General features: G+C 34.5%; 1 protein-coding gene across 1 annotated transcript in view; it reads left to right on the top strand.

Annotated features, from left to right (window-relative positions):
• The window catches only part of LOC108762710 (allatostatin C), a 20,415-nt gene extending 6,481 nt beyond the window's left edge, over positions 1-13,934 (top strand). The window contains exons 2-3 of the mRNA XM_018509833.1: positions 4,026-4,152; positions 13,700-13,934. Of these exons, the coding sequence (XP_018365335.1) occupies positions 4,036-4,152; positions 13,700-13,861 (279 nt within the window). The 5' untranslated portion in view covers positions 4,026-4,035 and the 3' untranslated portion in view covers positions 13,862-13,934. The remainder of the gene's footprint in view (positions 1-4,025; positions 4,153-13,699) is intronic.
• Positions 13,935-14,749: the final 815 nt, after the last annotated feature.

The raw sequence follows: 14,749 nt of genomic DNA, 5'->3' as shown, positions 1-14,749 counted from the left end.
CCCGATCGGGTTTGCACCAATCTTGGTTGGATTAATCTTTCCTATTGGTTGACGTCACACGCTCTACGAATAGGAGAGCGCAAAACGCCATTAATCCAACTCAGGTTGGTGCAAACCCAGCCGGGCCGAAAACACTTATAAGTACATATTCAAGGTGAGGCATCAAAATCCGGACAAATTTCAATTTAAATTTTTCGCTATATTGTGCCTCCGCCAGTGGTTGTTTTTGGCGTCCGAGAAAGCTTGATGCTTCTAGTAAACAGTCATATTATCAAAATGGCCGCGATGTTGAAACCAAGTGCGGAGTATAATCGAAGAGCCGCGATCATCGAAGGCCTTCGCGCTGGGCGCTCAGCAATTGAAATAATTCGGTTTTTTGGATACCCGACATCAACTGTTTATGACTGTTGTGACAAAATATACGGCTTCAGAACAGTCCAACGAAGATTCTAGTATGCCAGCGAGGAAGATTCACTCGAAAGAACGCACCGCGAAGAACCCCGCAGTCGTCGAAAGGGCTCAAGCGCTGATTTCGGATGATCCAGGGCAATCGTTGCAAAAATTAGTATCGATTATTGGGGGGTGATCCCGATTGACCACGGCTCGATTGGACACCACCAATCACAGCGACCGGTGCTTAGGAGCTTTGTAGTCTCAAGCGCTGTGAGTGGCTCGTGTCCAATTGAGCCGTGTCCAACTGGGTGCCACTCGATTATTGGTGCAATCGATCAAACAATGTGTCGAATTGCCGAGGAGGACCTTCGATACAAATCGTACACATTAAAGATACGACAGATGCTCTTTGAGGCTGCCAGGACAAGGCGAGTTACTCGCTGCAATCTGCTATTGTGTTCCTTGAAAAACGAAGCGTCGGGACGAATCTGGTTCTTTTCTAACGAAAAAATTTTTACTCTTGATGCCAAAATCAACCGGAGAAATAACCGATGGCTCGCCTACAACCCGAGGATGTCCCTGTTGTTGCCAGAACGAAATTTCCGGTCAATATTCACGTGCTAGGTGTTGTGTCCAGTGAGGATGATGTCATGCCACCACATTTCTTTAAAAAAGGGGAAACTGTCACAAAAGAAGTGTATTTGCGCGTTTTGATGGATATAGTGAAGCCGTGGATGGAAACTGTGGCGTTCGGAAGACCATATGTCTTTCAGCAGGACGGTGCACCGGCTCATATGAGCCATTTGATTCAAAATTGGCTCTCAGCCAATGTCGACATGTTTTGGTCCAAGGAATTCTGGCCTCCCAACAGCCCAGATTTAAATCCCCTGGACTACTATGTATGGAGCGTAGTTGAAAGGGTCACTAACAAGTCTCGGCATCCCAACGTGACGTCATTAAGGACCACTATTGAGGCAGCATTCGTCGGCATAAACAGCGCTACATTGCAGCGTGCGTGTGAACGCTTCAGACAGAGAATAGAGGCCGTCATTCAAGCTAAGGGAGGATATATCGAATAATTATGCTCTACAGAGATCCCCCAAGTGCCATGTAAAAGGATTTTTTTTAATATTTAATTTTTCATTAAAAACATTTTGTTTAAAGAAATTTTTGATTTATCCGGATTTTGGTGCCGCACTCTGTATTTAGTTGCTTTTTCCTTACAAATTGCACAATACTATCACTTCTTTATTATCATGTTTACAGTATAACATCTTAGGCGTCATCTACAATACACGGAGTAAGAAGTAAGAGTAAGAAGTAAGAGTAAGAAATGACCAATCACAGTCGAATGTGAGAAGAATAATCGACTGTGATTGGTCAATTTCTTACTCTTACTTTTTACTTCCTGTATTGTAGACGACGCCTTACAGGTCGCGCGCGACGAACATCGCGCTGGTGTGCGGCTGCCATTACACTATATGCGGATAAATTTTATTCTTAACCTGCGTCCTCTATACAGGGCTGCCAATCTTTTATGTCAACACTACACTTACACGCCAAAGTTTTTTTTGCCATCCAGTCAAAAAATATTTCCTTTTTATATAAAACCCCGGACTCTCATCCCGGATTATCCCGGAGGCCTTTTGAAAACCTCCCCGAACGTCCCCGGACGTCATAAAAAAGAGGACGGTGTCCGGGGAAAAGAGGACTGATGGCAACCCTAATTGCACAGTAAATTAGTAGACACAAAGTCCGTTTAAATACATTCTTAAAAAATGTTGGTGTCGATTTGACATTATTTTTTGTTTTTCTATATAATTTTTTCCCTTTCTTCTATATTATTTTTATTCTTACTTTATTTTTCTTTTTATATAATTATAATTCTCGCCACATATTGGAGTTAGTATTAATAGCGATATTTGTAATATTAATAATAATTCACATTATATTGGTGTTAACATTAATAAAAAATAAACAAAATTAAAAACAGAAAAATGAGAAATGGAAAAATAGAATAGAATAATGAAAACATAAACATAACGTCAGGAAGTATCAAACAATTACCAAGCATGTTGTTAACGCATCGAAAGTGGACGAGTAAATAATATCAAGAAATAAAAAATCACTGTTTACTTTATCGTGGCGTAAAATAATGGGGAAAAGGAAAAAGAGATATATCTGTAAACTTGATTTTCAAATCATCAATACTGTTGAGGTGCAACACTATTTTCGGCAATTTTCTAATTCAAACAAATACAAAAATCTTGCGAATTCGTATAATATTTTTTATATTTTTAGACTCGTCTTCAAATACCGTCAAGAATTTACGCTTCCATAATTAATAGTTCGCTAATAATTGATAATCGTTAATAATTGACAATCGATTTTCATTTTGACAAAGTACGTGGTGTCGCGCGATCACCAACTAGTGACAACTACACACAAAAAATATGATTCTACCCCTCAAAAAAGTGATTACTCGATTTATTGTTTTCCTTTTAAGTATATCTTTAACAAAGAATGTTTTCTTGATAATAATCTTAAAATATACATATTACACATTTTAGAAAAATTCATTATTACGTACTCAAAACAGGAATTTATTTCCTATCGAAGAATATTATCAAATTGATCGAAGAAGCGACTTTGTGTTATAAGCAAATCGAATTTGTTTTAATTTAATAATCTCGATTAAACTTTAATCAAATATATTAGCGGATTCAGAATATATTTTAAATAAAATAATTTGATGCTTTTTTGTCAACTTATAGTCGATTTGCGGATACATGAACTTTTGAAATATTTAAAACAAGTCATTATTACTTGCATACAGTATATCTTTTTCTGTGCCTATTCTCGGGCAATGCTTCCCTGACAATCAAAATTCTCTTGTGCAAATTGTCACTCGATCATTTTAACGCTCGTTTCAAGACAAAGAAAAAACTTGGCGTATCGGGATTGCATTAATTGATTTACTTTAAATAGATAGGTGATTTAAAATATGCAAATTAGTAGATGGGGGAGGATGCTCAGAACCCTAAAAGAATTTAATTTTATAGCCATATTTTTTACTATCATATTATATTATATATTTAAATTTACATTAATATATCCTTATGAGAGGTAAAAGAACGTAAAAATAATGAACTTTAAGACTTCTAAATATATATTTGGACAATACTTTTTATTTTTTTTCCAGAACTAAAGAAAATTATACCGGAGAGATACATTGTGGGCACTCTATCCAATTAAAGGTTAATTGCATCTTCTGTTAATATATTTACACTTATATATTACCAACAAATAAATTTCATACTATGAAACAATTCTGGGATGTTACATTTGAATACAGGCATGCCAATAAAGGGCATAACAATAAAGAATAAACTTGGCATGCCCGTATTAAAATGCAACGTCCCAGAATCATTTTATAGTATGAAATTTATTTATTGATAATAAAAAAAATAGATAGATGATAAAAGATAGATAATAAATAGATAGATAATAAAAGAAATATAAAAAATTGATTCTATAGGATTATAGGTTGCATCAATTTTTTATATTTCTCTTTCAAATCGCTGGAACTAATAAAAGCAGTTTTATTAATTTATTTTTACTCTTGTTCCCAGATTTAGAACGATGCTGTCCGTACAAAGCACAGTTGCCCTGGCATTAATGCTCTTCGTCTTGGCGGAATACTCGGCAACGATGCCAACGATCGACAAAGATAAAGCCAGATTTTTTAACAACGTGAATGTAAGTAAAAAGATAAAATCTCGCGATTCTAAAGATTAGTGTGAGCCGGAAGGGCTTGATGAATTTATGCAAAATATTTTTGTAATCCCGCTTTTAAGAAGCAATCGTTTTTTAGAATTATATTCGAAAGCTGAAAAGCCGATGTTCCATGAACAAAGCAAACTCCAAAGCTTTGAATTTATGAAATGATAAATCCGCGAGCGACGCTTCGAATCCCCAGAGATCGTCTTCGAATTTATTTATATTTTCCTGTTCAAGAGAAAGCTCTCACCGCACGATTTTTATTTTCGTCGTAATCACAGGATCTAACGTATCTCGTACATATTTAAGGACCGGTTGTTCCATCTTCAAATAAACTATGTGATAATTAACCTATTAGATAAACAAAAGAGTAAAAGAGTAAGAGCATAAAAGAAGAAAAGAGTAAGACAGTTAGCTGAAGTTTATCAAAGGATGGTACAACCTAGTCTGTCTTTCCAATTTTTGGTAAAATGCACCGATTAAAATAATTATGTATTGTAAAATCTTTGTTCTTTGGAGGGTCTACAGAATAGCCCCCTATAAATAAAGTCGACAATTGTAAATTCCAAAAAATATTTAATAGGGAATAAAATTAAATTTTTCAAAACGTCACAAAAATCACAAAAAATACTTTTTTTTCAAAAAATTATTAATTATAATTGATATAGAGATAAATATAAAAAGAAACTAAGGAATAAACAGTAAAATTTCTGGTTTCTACACACAAATGCTGCGCGAGTTTCAAGCAAAAAGAATATATATTTTTCGTTTCACATTAAATAACCACGTTTTTTGAGGTGTGACAATTCTGACGATTTTTTTTAGAAACCATCTTTTTGAGTTGTGATAATTTTTTAAAGGTATGTCACACTCCCGTACTGTAAGGCACGTTTTCACAATATATGATGACCTAAAAATTAAAATTACCGAGAGATTTATTTAATGAAATTCATTCATAAATTTCTTGGTAACCTTTAACTTTCAGGTAACCATATGATTATTGTGAAAACAGAAAACTTAAAGTGACGATTAATTTTACTGAATGATTGACGAGACACTGCCGGAGCTTCCGAATTCACCAAATCGCGATGGTCCTGTTCGCCTCTGAACGGTGGAAAAAAGAATCTGGACCGCTCGAGAGCCCATCAAAGTCCCGATCTCCAGTGACATATCAAAAATAAAACGAGAGAGGCGAAGGGAGGGAAGGGAGAAAGGGAAAAAATGAGAAAGGCAAGTCCTGGTTTTTTTCACTTAGGATTGCATAGAACTTCCGATTCGACCGGATTAACGGGGGTGTGCAAAATGGGCACGGCAAGGGATCCACGGGTCCACCTGATAGCTGTCAGAAACGTCTTCCTTTCTCCGTCGCTTTGTAACAGAACGGGGCGAGATTGGAAAACGATCAGAATGGATATCGCCGCTGCGAGATTACGAGCCTGGCGCGAAAGTTTGTTGACATTTATATGGAATTCCTCGACCGCTCGTAATTACGATCAAACTACGTTCTACTTAGTGCAATTACGCGTTGTAACACGTTCTATTCTTAAATTCTTTACATTTTTTCGATAAATCATACCTATTTCAATAAAGTGCCCTAACAAATTTTGATCCTGCTATCTGCTTGTGGCTTATAGTAAATTGGGGCGCATTGATGCATATTGAGGTCGTTATTATTGAACTGATTAATCTGAGTGTAAAATGCAAATTCAAATATTTTACTTAAAATACAATAATTGTATTATTAATTTTTTTGTATTAAATAAAATGCATTGAGGATTTCACGGTTTAACTATTTATATATTTATATTAAATACACATCTTTACGTCAATTTGTAATAACGGCTTTAATATTTACCAGTGTGCACTGAGCGCGCTCAATTGAATTCGCTATTGGACTCTTACACTGTTACAATAAATTCATGTAACCCAGTAAGCACAAAGTAACAGTACTGTAAAGTTAATTTCACACTCTATACAATAATTTATTATATACGACGTGTGTTATATTACATTCAAAGTGTGAAATTATAATATTGTGTTATATGTTACTGTTTTAGAAAGTTTTCCAAAAATTAAGTAAAAAAATTACTTGCAAATTTTTATTTGAAACAATAATTTGTGAAATAATAAGGCTTTAAATATAGCTACCATTAAATATAGCTGATAATTACGGAGCTGAAGTGCGCGCTTATTAATACATGGAGAGAATTTTGTTTTAAAATTTATCTCGAAAATGGGTGTTTTCCATTTGATGACACAAGTCAGCACAAATCGACACAAGCGTTCTATCCTCTCTTGTTGACGTTCAGAGAGTGACAAAGATAGAACGACACTTGTGTCGACTTGTGTCATCAAATGGAAAGCACCCAATAGTTATAGTATAAGTAGTTATAGTATAATACAATATTGTAAAGATTTTTACCATGCACTTTAGTAAAATTAATCAAACTTATTTTATACTTTATCGTAATTTTATTAATGAATGAGAGAGATTTACATTAAAATTCGTGGAAGTACAATGTTGTCCCACGACTATCGTATTTTCAGGGTAAACTCTAAGAACAAATTCTCTCCGTGTACTATTCATGACCATGTAAACGTAATTTGTAATCGATTGTATTTAAACCCTTATATCTTAAAAACTATTGGTTGAAATAAATGTGCATACATAATTTTTTAACTTAACCCTTACCGTACCATCTACAATTTGGTGCCTCATCCATACCATCAAGGGTCACTTCAAATCTCTTCATTTTTTCACTTCTTCAAAATAATTTTAAAAATCTCTAAAAATTCACCAATATACTTTCAACTTTCTAGAATAAATATTGACTCTTTATTTTAGAAAATAATAAAATGTAGTATAATTTATAATTATCGAAAGACTCAAAGAAACTTGCACGAACAGGAATTGCTCGGTCACTAGTTACCCATATTAGTACGGTAAGGGTTAATTTTTCGAGAACTTTTTTACTGTGGTATTCTGATTCGTGAGTTTCAGGACACCTGTACATAACTGTATACGTCTTTCCTTTGTTTTTATTTAATTTAAAAAAAGTTCTTGCAAAATTCTTCAAACAAGGGCCGTTTACGTGGCGAAAGCAACGTTACTAACATCAAAGTTAAATTGAGGTATTCAACGGGATGACCCGTTTGTTAAAGCGGAGTTTAAAAAATGTAGGCGAGCGTTTTGCGTAAGCACTGAACTTTCTTGTGGGACTTTGTCGAAGAAAAGTGAAGTAAGAAAGGATCAAGAAAAAAGAAAAGAAAAATGTTTGCCATTTCTGCAAGAATCGCAGCTACGTGTACGGTGTCGTTATTACGCAATTCGTTTCCTCCGCGATCATCGCGTTCAATTTGAAAATTCCACTTTGAAAGACTTCCAAGCGCTCGTAATAAAAATATGGTTGTTGGTGATCAGAAACGTGAACTGACGCTAAAGCGAGAAAGAAATGGAAAAATGTGAGAGGACGCAAAATCGACAGTCAAAGGACGCCGCATCGACAAATCGTTATGCTGTTATTCGATTTCCCAGCGAGCTTTCGGGGAGAATTTCCACGCCGCAGCATCTCGCGTCTCCTTCCGTTTCCGTTAAGCCGTAGTCATACTAGCGATTGTCAATTGAAGGTATATTCCAGACAGTATTAAGCCGTAAACACACGGTTGTGATTGATAATTGGCGATTACTTTTCGACAAAAATTGCGATTATTGATTACTTTTTAACCCACAACCCACAGAAAGGTTTCTTCAATTTAAGGGAATGCTAAACCGATTACCCAACTCGATCAAGGTCGATAGTACAGACTTTTTTAATTCCAAATTCGATAATAGTGGTGACATCTTTGATTTAGTTTTTACATTATATTATATAATATATATCATTCTGTCTTACTCAAACGCATACGTCTGTTCTTATCTAACATATGCCAGCATCATCTATCGCAAGACCGCGCAACTACTGCTACACGGGATTTCGGCTCTGTTGACAGTCCCAGTCTTCGCAAAACACCTGTATACACGTATTTTCTCTTTGGTGGAAATATTTCTTTTCTGGACTTTCAATCTTAGTTCTACAAACTTGGTATCATACGTTTTAATAATGTGACCTCGGCTGCACGCTTATTTTCAAGATATGGACTCTAAAACTCTTATATCAAGCAAATATATATCTGAGGTGACAGCGGTACGAGCCAAAAGTAAGTGAATTTTTAACGAATTTTAAACTTTTTTTCGATTTTCTCATGAAATCCAGTGCAGTTGAGGTCCTGTTTGTGCGTACTTTAATTTAAATAATAACACTTTTGCAATCCGTACATCCAATACGGAGATTTTTCACCGAATGGAAATGTGGTAAAACAGGAGGTTTTAGCATCGCCTTAAAGAAATGTTTCTTTGCTATACGGTTAAAGAAAAACTTTCTTTGATTTGAACATAATTTTTTTTATTCCAATAAATTTTTTTATTTGATTTGAAAAAATAATGTTTAAATCAAAGAAATGACGTTCAATTCGAAGACATTTTTTCTTTAACCGTATAACAAAGAAACATTTCTTTAAATCGAAGAAACCTTTCTCTGGGTGCGTCAGAGCAAATCAGTCGCCGATTGCTTTGCCCTAATTAGTAAAAAAGTAAATCGTCGTAGATTAAAATTTAACTAATCAAAGCAAAGTTCATTGACCTTAAGATTGGTTATCTTTCTTCTGATTGGTAAAATTCCAATCCAATCTCAATCTCAATCTCTGGTCCGATCACGGCTTAAAGTCGTAATTACACGGTTCCGCGATTGTGATTAGCGATTATTTTTTCAACCAATCAGAACAAAGCAATCGGTGACTGGTTTTGCTCTGATGGGTAGAAAAGTAATCATCAATCGCAATTCAATTAGCAATCGCTAGTATGATTATGGCTTTACAAAACAACAATGAACGGCGACATGATATATGATAAGAGAGGGAAAAAGGCGGATGGGAAGCTTTATAAAAACGTTGATGTTTTTTTTCCAAGCTTCTCATCTGTAACACGCAAAAGAAACGGTTCGAAGAAATTGTATCACGCATTGCGTAACTGAGCGGCGCGTCCTGAATCGCAAATGACGAGATACATAAGGATGCGGGGTGGCACGTAGGTGACTACGCTGACGAAGATGAACGTTCGTTTGAATGTAGAAATCGAGAAAGAAAGGGAGAAAGGAAAAGACAACATCGATCGTCCGTCTTTCAATAGACGAACGTTACAACGCTGCGACGTGCAAAGCGTATTTTATAAAAAATAATACCTTGTTTAATGTAATTTAGATTCATGTTTCCTGGTAGAAATAGGAAAGATATCATATAAAAAAATAAGAACTAGAAGAGAGAGAGAGAGAGAGAGAGAGAGAGAGAGAGAGAAAAGATTTTATCGAGATACCTTTAAATATATACGCTCACATTTGTGTGACAATGAATATTTATCATTGTAGTTTATGAGGCAATATTTTTCCCAATAAATTAAATTATTTATAATTCTCAAGATACTTAGATTAATATCGAATTATTGCTATCCTTCGAAGATGCTTATTAACATAAAAAATTATTAAATTGCTTATCAATTTAATATGTGGTATTACCGGGTTGGGAAAGCTATTTTATGAGTTATTTATAAGTTACTTTTAGATTACCTTATATATGATTTTTATAGAAATTGAGTACAAACAGTAATATAAAGTTGGAGCAAATAATAAAATATAATATAAAAAATAAAATCCGAACTGATTGTACTCAATTTCTACAATAAAAAATAACTTATAAGTAACTTGTAAAGTGACTTTCTCAACCCTGGACATTATTGTTCTAGTTCTGCTTATGATTGCGTTGCAAGACTGAAAATAGTTTATTTCTCTCAATTTACTGATTTATTTTCGTCGACCTAACAGTTGTTGAAATTTTAATCAATAAACGTGCCAAAGTAGATTTAAGAGCGTTAAAAAATTGTTTCCACTTATATTTTTATTAAATTACTTTGAATTATTTAGAAGTTAAAATAAAAGAAATGGAAACCAGAGAATTTCAGATGTAATTACGTTTTCCATTTATGGCAAGAATTTTGTCGTCACGATTACGTGAAACCGTAAAAAAAGTCAAGACGGCGAAAAGAAATAAAGAAAAATAATCAAGAAAGCGTGGAAGTGACGACGACCAATAAATCTACGGATTGCAAACCGATAATCGATAAATTGTCGACGACAATCGGATTTTTGCGGCGCTCTCCACCCACGTTAAATCTGCATGCACAGGGGTTTAACACCCTCTCTGATTTATCTACAGTTTCGCATCTCAAACTGCAGGGTATAATAATTCGACATCAAGAATTTAATCAAGGTAATCCTAGAGAGAAAGAGATTTGTTTAATATTAGCCAAAAATTTAATTTTTTTTTTGCAAAATTGAAAAATTTAAATTTATATTAAAATATTTTTTGCAGTGGTTTTTTTTTTAGAAATGATGAATATCTGTCACAGTCGGTTTTGAAAATTTTTGACATTTTCATAAGGTACGCGAATATGTACATTAATTATACTCGTGTGACATTTAAACCGAATATTCCGAGAAATACGCGCGAGCAGTTGACCCGGGAAAGTTTTCTAATATAAAATTGTATAAAGCGCTGCAATAATTATGTAAAGGGCAGGGACATGAGGAAAAAGAAAAAAACGATCCGAGAGAAAATTTTCCGTACGAAATCACGCGATATCGCGCGAGACGAGCTCGTTGTCTTGTAGCACATTACAATTTACTGTTAGGACTTCACTCCCTCGCTCGTCTCGTGGCTCACTTCCTCATATCGTTTAGGTACCCCAGAAACCCAAAAGCTTTTTTGGTACACCGGCTTTTATTAGATGTTAAACTTAATTCCTGCCGTTTTTCGTCTCCAAAATTGATTTGTTTCGAAGGGAAGATGAATGAATACCTTAATCAAAGTAATTTCCTCCATTTCCTACTTTATTACTAATTAATAATACTTTAATAATACTTTGATTAAGGTATTTCCCTTCGAAAGAAATCAATTTTGGAGACGAAAAACGGCAGGAATTAAGTTTAACACCTAATATTTCCGCCCTACGGGGTGCGTTCGAAAAGTGACGGAACTTTGAAGAAGAAGTTGCGGTCTTTTAATTAAATAATCAAAAGAAAATCTAACGGAAAGAATAATCGACACTATAAGGAAAGGTGGTATTCATAATCCGAACTTCTATTAAAGATCCTCTCATTTTAAGCTCAATGAACCCGCAGTCTTTATACCCTGATGAATCCGCATGAATTATGTGCGGAGCGCAATTGCGCGATAAAAGCGACGGGAAAAGCTGAAATAAATGTCAATAGAACCACACTGAGAAAAAAATGCTGTTGATTCAATTAAAGCCTATATTACGGGCTGTCACTAACATAAGTGATTAATTCATACGTATATCTTATTGAGGTAAAAGCTTGATTATTGAAATAATAATTTGTCTTTATGTCAATAAAAATATGCATGAATTAATCACTTATGTTAGTGACAGCTCGTAATATAGACTTTCTCTCTCTCTCTCTCGCTCTCGCTCTTCTGATCTCACCTCAACTCCCGACGACAGTTTACGCCCCATTATGCCACGCTAACGAAAAAGCGCACTCGCCTGCGCTTGTAATATGCCGCGAGCAGGTACTTTTCGCTTTTTATTATCAGAGCATTAATGGGGGATAATCGTGTTCCTCACGTACGTTTTCTGTTGAAATCGTGGCGTATCGCACTGCGGCGCGTTGTCGGTTCCACGCGGATCGCGTTTGACTCGTTCGTTTTAAAGCTTGTTTGCCATGAATAAAGTTATGCATGTATAAACATTAAAACATTTAATTTCATAAACATTTTATGAACTTACCTTCATAAACAAATCTCAAAACGTCATAACTTTAAAAGAATGGTTTTTAAAGGTTGTAAAAAGTGACGAAAATGACATTTAATTATGTTACGAACATATTCTTTGCCGATATTATTTGATTTAGTCAATAATTTTCTATCAAATTGAAAAACAGTTTTTTCCCTTTTCTAGAAAACTTAATTTTTTTTACAATATTAAATAAAATTAAGTAAAATTTTTTTGTTTTGTTTAAGTATATTTTATTTAAGTAATTTTTGTCTGGTGAAGTCATTAATATTATTTTGAGGACACCTCGATATTTTAACTATCATATCAACATATAGTCTGTAAAGGTATATCCACACAAACTTGCATAGCATAAACGTATGCATAAAGAAAATTATCCAATCACATTTCTCCTATAAAAACGCACATAAAATGTGATTGGATAATTTTCTTTATGCATACGTTTATACGGTTATCCGAGTTTGTGTTGATATACAATAACACCCTTAACTCTTTACAACCTATACGTAATAGTTTCTAAAGACTCTTCATTGCACAATATAATCGAGAAAAAAAAGAACACGAGACTACGGCTAAGTTATTTCACCTTTCGGTAAACTTTAGCTCATTGTCTTAAGTCCATTGCACGTAAAAGTATTAGTCGTAACCGTAAGATCATAAAAAACGATAAATTGATTGGCTACGAGGTAAACGATAAGTCACGTGACTGTCTTTCTTTAGCTCATTGTCTTAAGTCCATTGCACGTAAAAGTATTAGTCGTAACCGTAAGATCATAAAAAGCGATAAATTGATTGGCTACGAGGTAAACGATAAGTCACGTGACTGTCTTTTGATTGATTAGTCGTAAAGCCCATTCTACAATTGCGTAAGCGTAGTTGTAAATTGTTGTAGTTGTAAGAATTGATCAATCACTGTCGAATACAAGAAGAATATTCAACTGTGATTGGTCAATTCTTACAACTACGCTTACGTAATTGTAGAATAGGCTTAAGGATAAGGCGTTAATCATAATCTTTCGACGGAACGAAAACTTGTATCTATGATCATGGCTTTGATTATGACGTTTCACTCGTGTTGCTTCTGCGCAGGGGATGCGACAATGCTTGGCCCCGACGCAGTATCCAATTAATTTATCGCTTTTTATAGTCTTAAGGGTCCTCTACATAGAAGTCGTAGGAAACCAACCAATCATAATCAAATATAAGGAGAATACTCGATTGGAATTGGTCAATTTCCTACGACTTAAGACTCCACGACTGTCTACGACTTCTATGTAGAGGACCCTTTACGATTACAACTACGATTTTTACGTGCAATGGTCTTTACTCTCTTACTCTCTTATACTCTTATTCTTTTACTCTTTTGTTTATCCAGTAGGTAAATTACCACATAGTTTGTCTGAAGATAAAACAACCGGCTCTACATGGACTAGAGTTGCGATACCTGTCCTTGGTCTACATTCAAATTTTATCCTTTTAATTGTAGTCTCTCCTTTTTACATTATAAAGAGACTTTCGTAATTACGCAAATTAAATTACGGCTCGTCCCGATTTATCCAGAAAAGCATTAGCTTTTAAAGAAAAGAAAAGAAAAAAAAACAATAGTCGGACTTTCGATTGTTCCAGCTGGTGGACGACGACGACAGTATCGACAAGGCTCTGATGAACTTATTCACCAAACAGATCGTGAAACGCCTCCGTAATCAGATGAACGTCAATGACTTGCAGCGCAAACGGAACTTCTGGAGGCAGTGCTCCCTCAACGCGGTGGCTTGCTTCGGTAAATAGGCGAGCAGCAAGATGGAGGAAAAGCCAGGAAAGAGAGAGAGAGATAGAGAGAGAGAGAGAAACGCAAAAAGAGAAGATCGTTATGATCCGCGTCATCGCCGGAAAATTCAGGAAACTCCCATAACACGATGGGGTGCATTCCAGGTCTACTCATTGATTAAAGTAAGGTTGAGCTCTTAAATATGGCTGATATTCATGATTGGCATTTATTTTCAGATATGTAACTGTTATGTTATGTTACATTTATATTATTGAGTGAGATATTATAATAAAGACAACGCTTCTTAAATAATATCTCCCGCGGAACACGAACTAGCAGGAACATTATATTAATATTACAATTTCTCACTGAATAATATAAATGTAATATAACGTATATTGTATTACAATTGTAACAATAGTTACATTATAGAGTAGGAAATTGTAACATTTAAATGACATTAAGATGCCAATATGGCTTGAAATAAGAATCGAATAGGAATAGTGATTGATGTCTCAAGATTGTATTTAAGACAATCTTAACCCTTTGGTGCCAGTCCTAGTGTGGCATACCCAAGGTTTTTTTTAGTTTGCCATCCCAAACAGAACAATAAGTCATTATGATATCAAAATGGTATCAAAATAACTCTAAAATGATCTTTTATTATACATTAAAAATCATTTTTCAATCATTTTCAATTCAGTTTAAAGTCATTTTGACGTTATCGTGACTTGTTATTCTGCTTGGGATGCTATAACTTTTTTTTATTAATATAAAGATATCCATATTGAATAAAAACGTGCAGCAATATTGCTGCGTTATTGCTTACAATTTGCGTTCTTTGTAGTAATTTTTTACGTAATATTTATGTTATTTTCTAACATATTTATCTTCTGTGAAACTAATAC

The sequence above is a fragment of the Trachymyrmex cornetzi genome, unplaced genomic scaffold, assembly GCF_001594075.2.
Source record: "Trachymyrmex cornetzi isolate Tcor2-1 unplaced genomic scaffold, Tcor1.1 scaffold319, whole genome shotgun sequence".
Lineage (NCBI taxonomy): Eukaryota > Metazoa > Arthropoda > Insecta > Hymenoptera > Formicidae > Trachymyrmex > Trachymyrmex cornetzi.
This window is presented reverse-complemented; position numbering and strand designations above follow the sequence as displayed.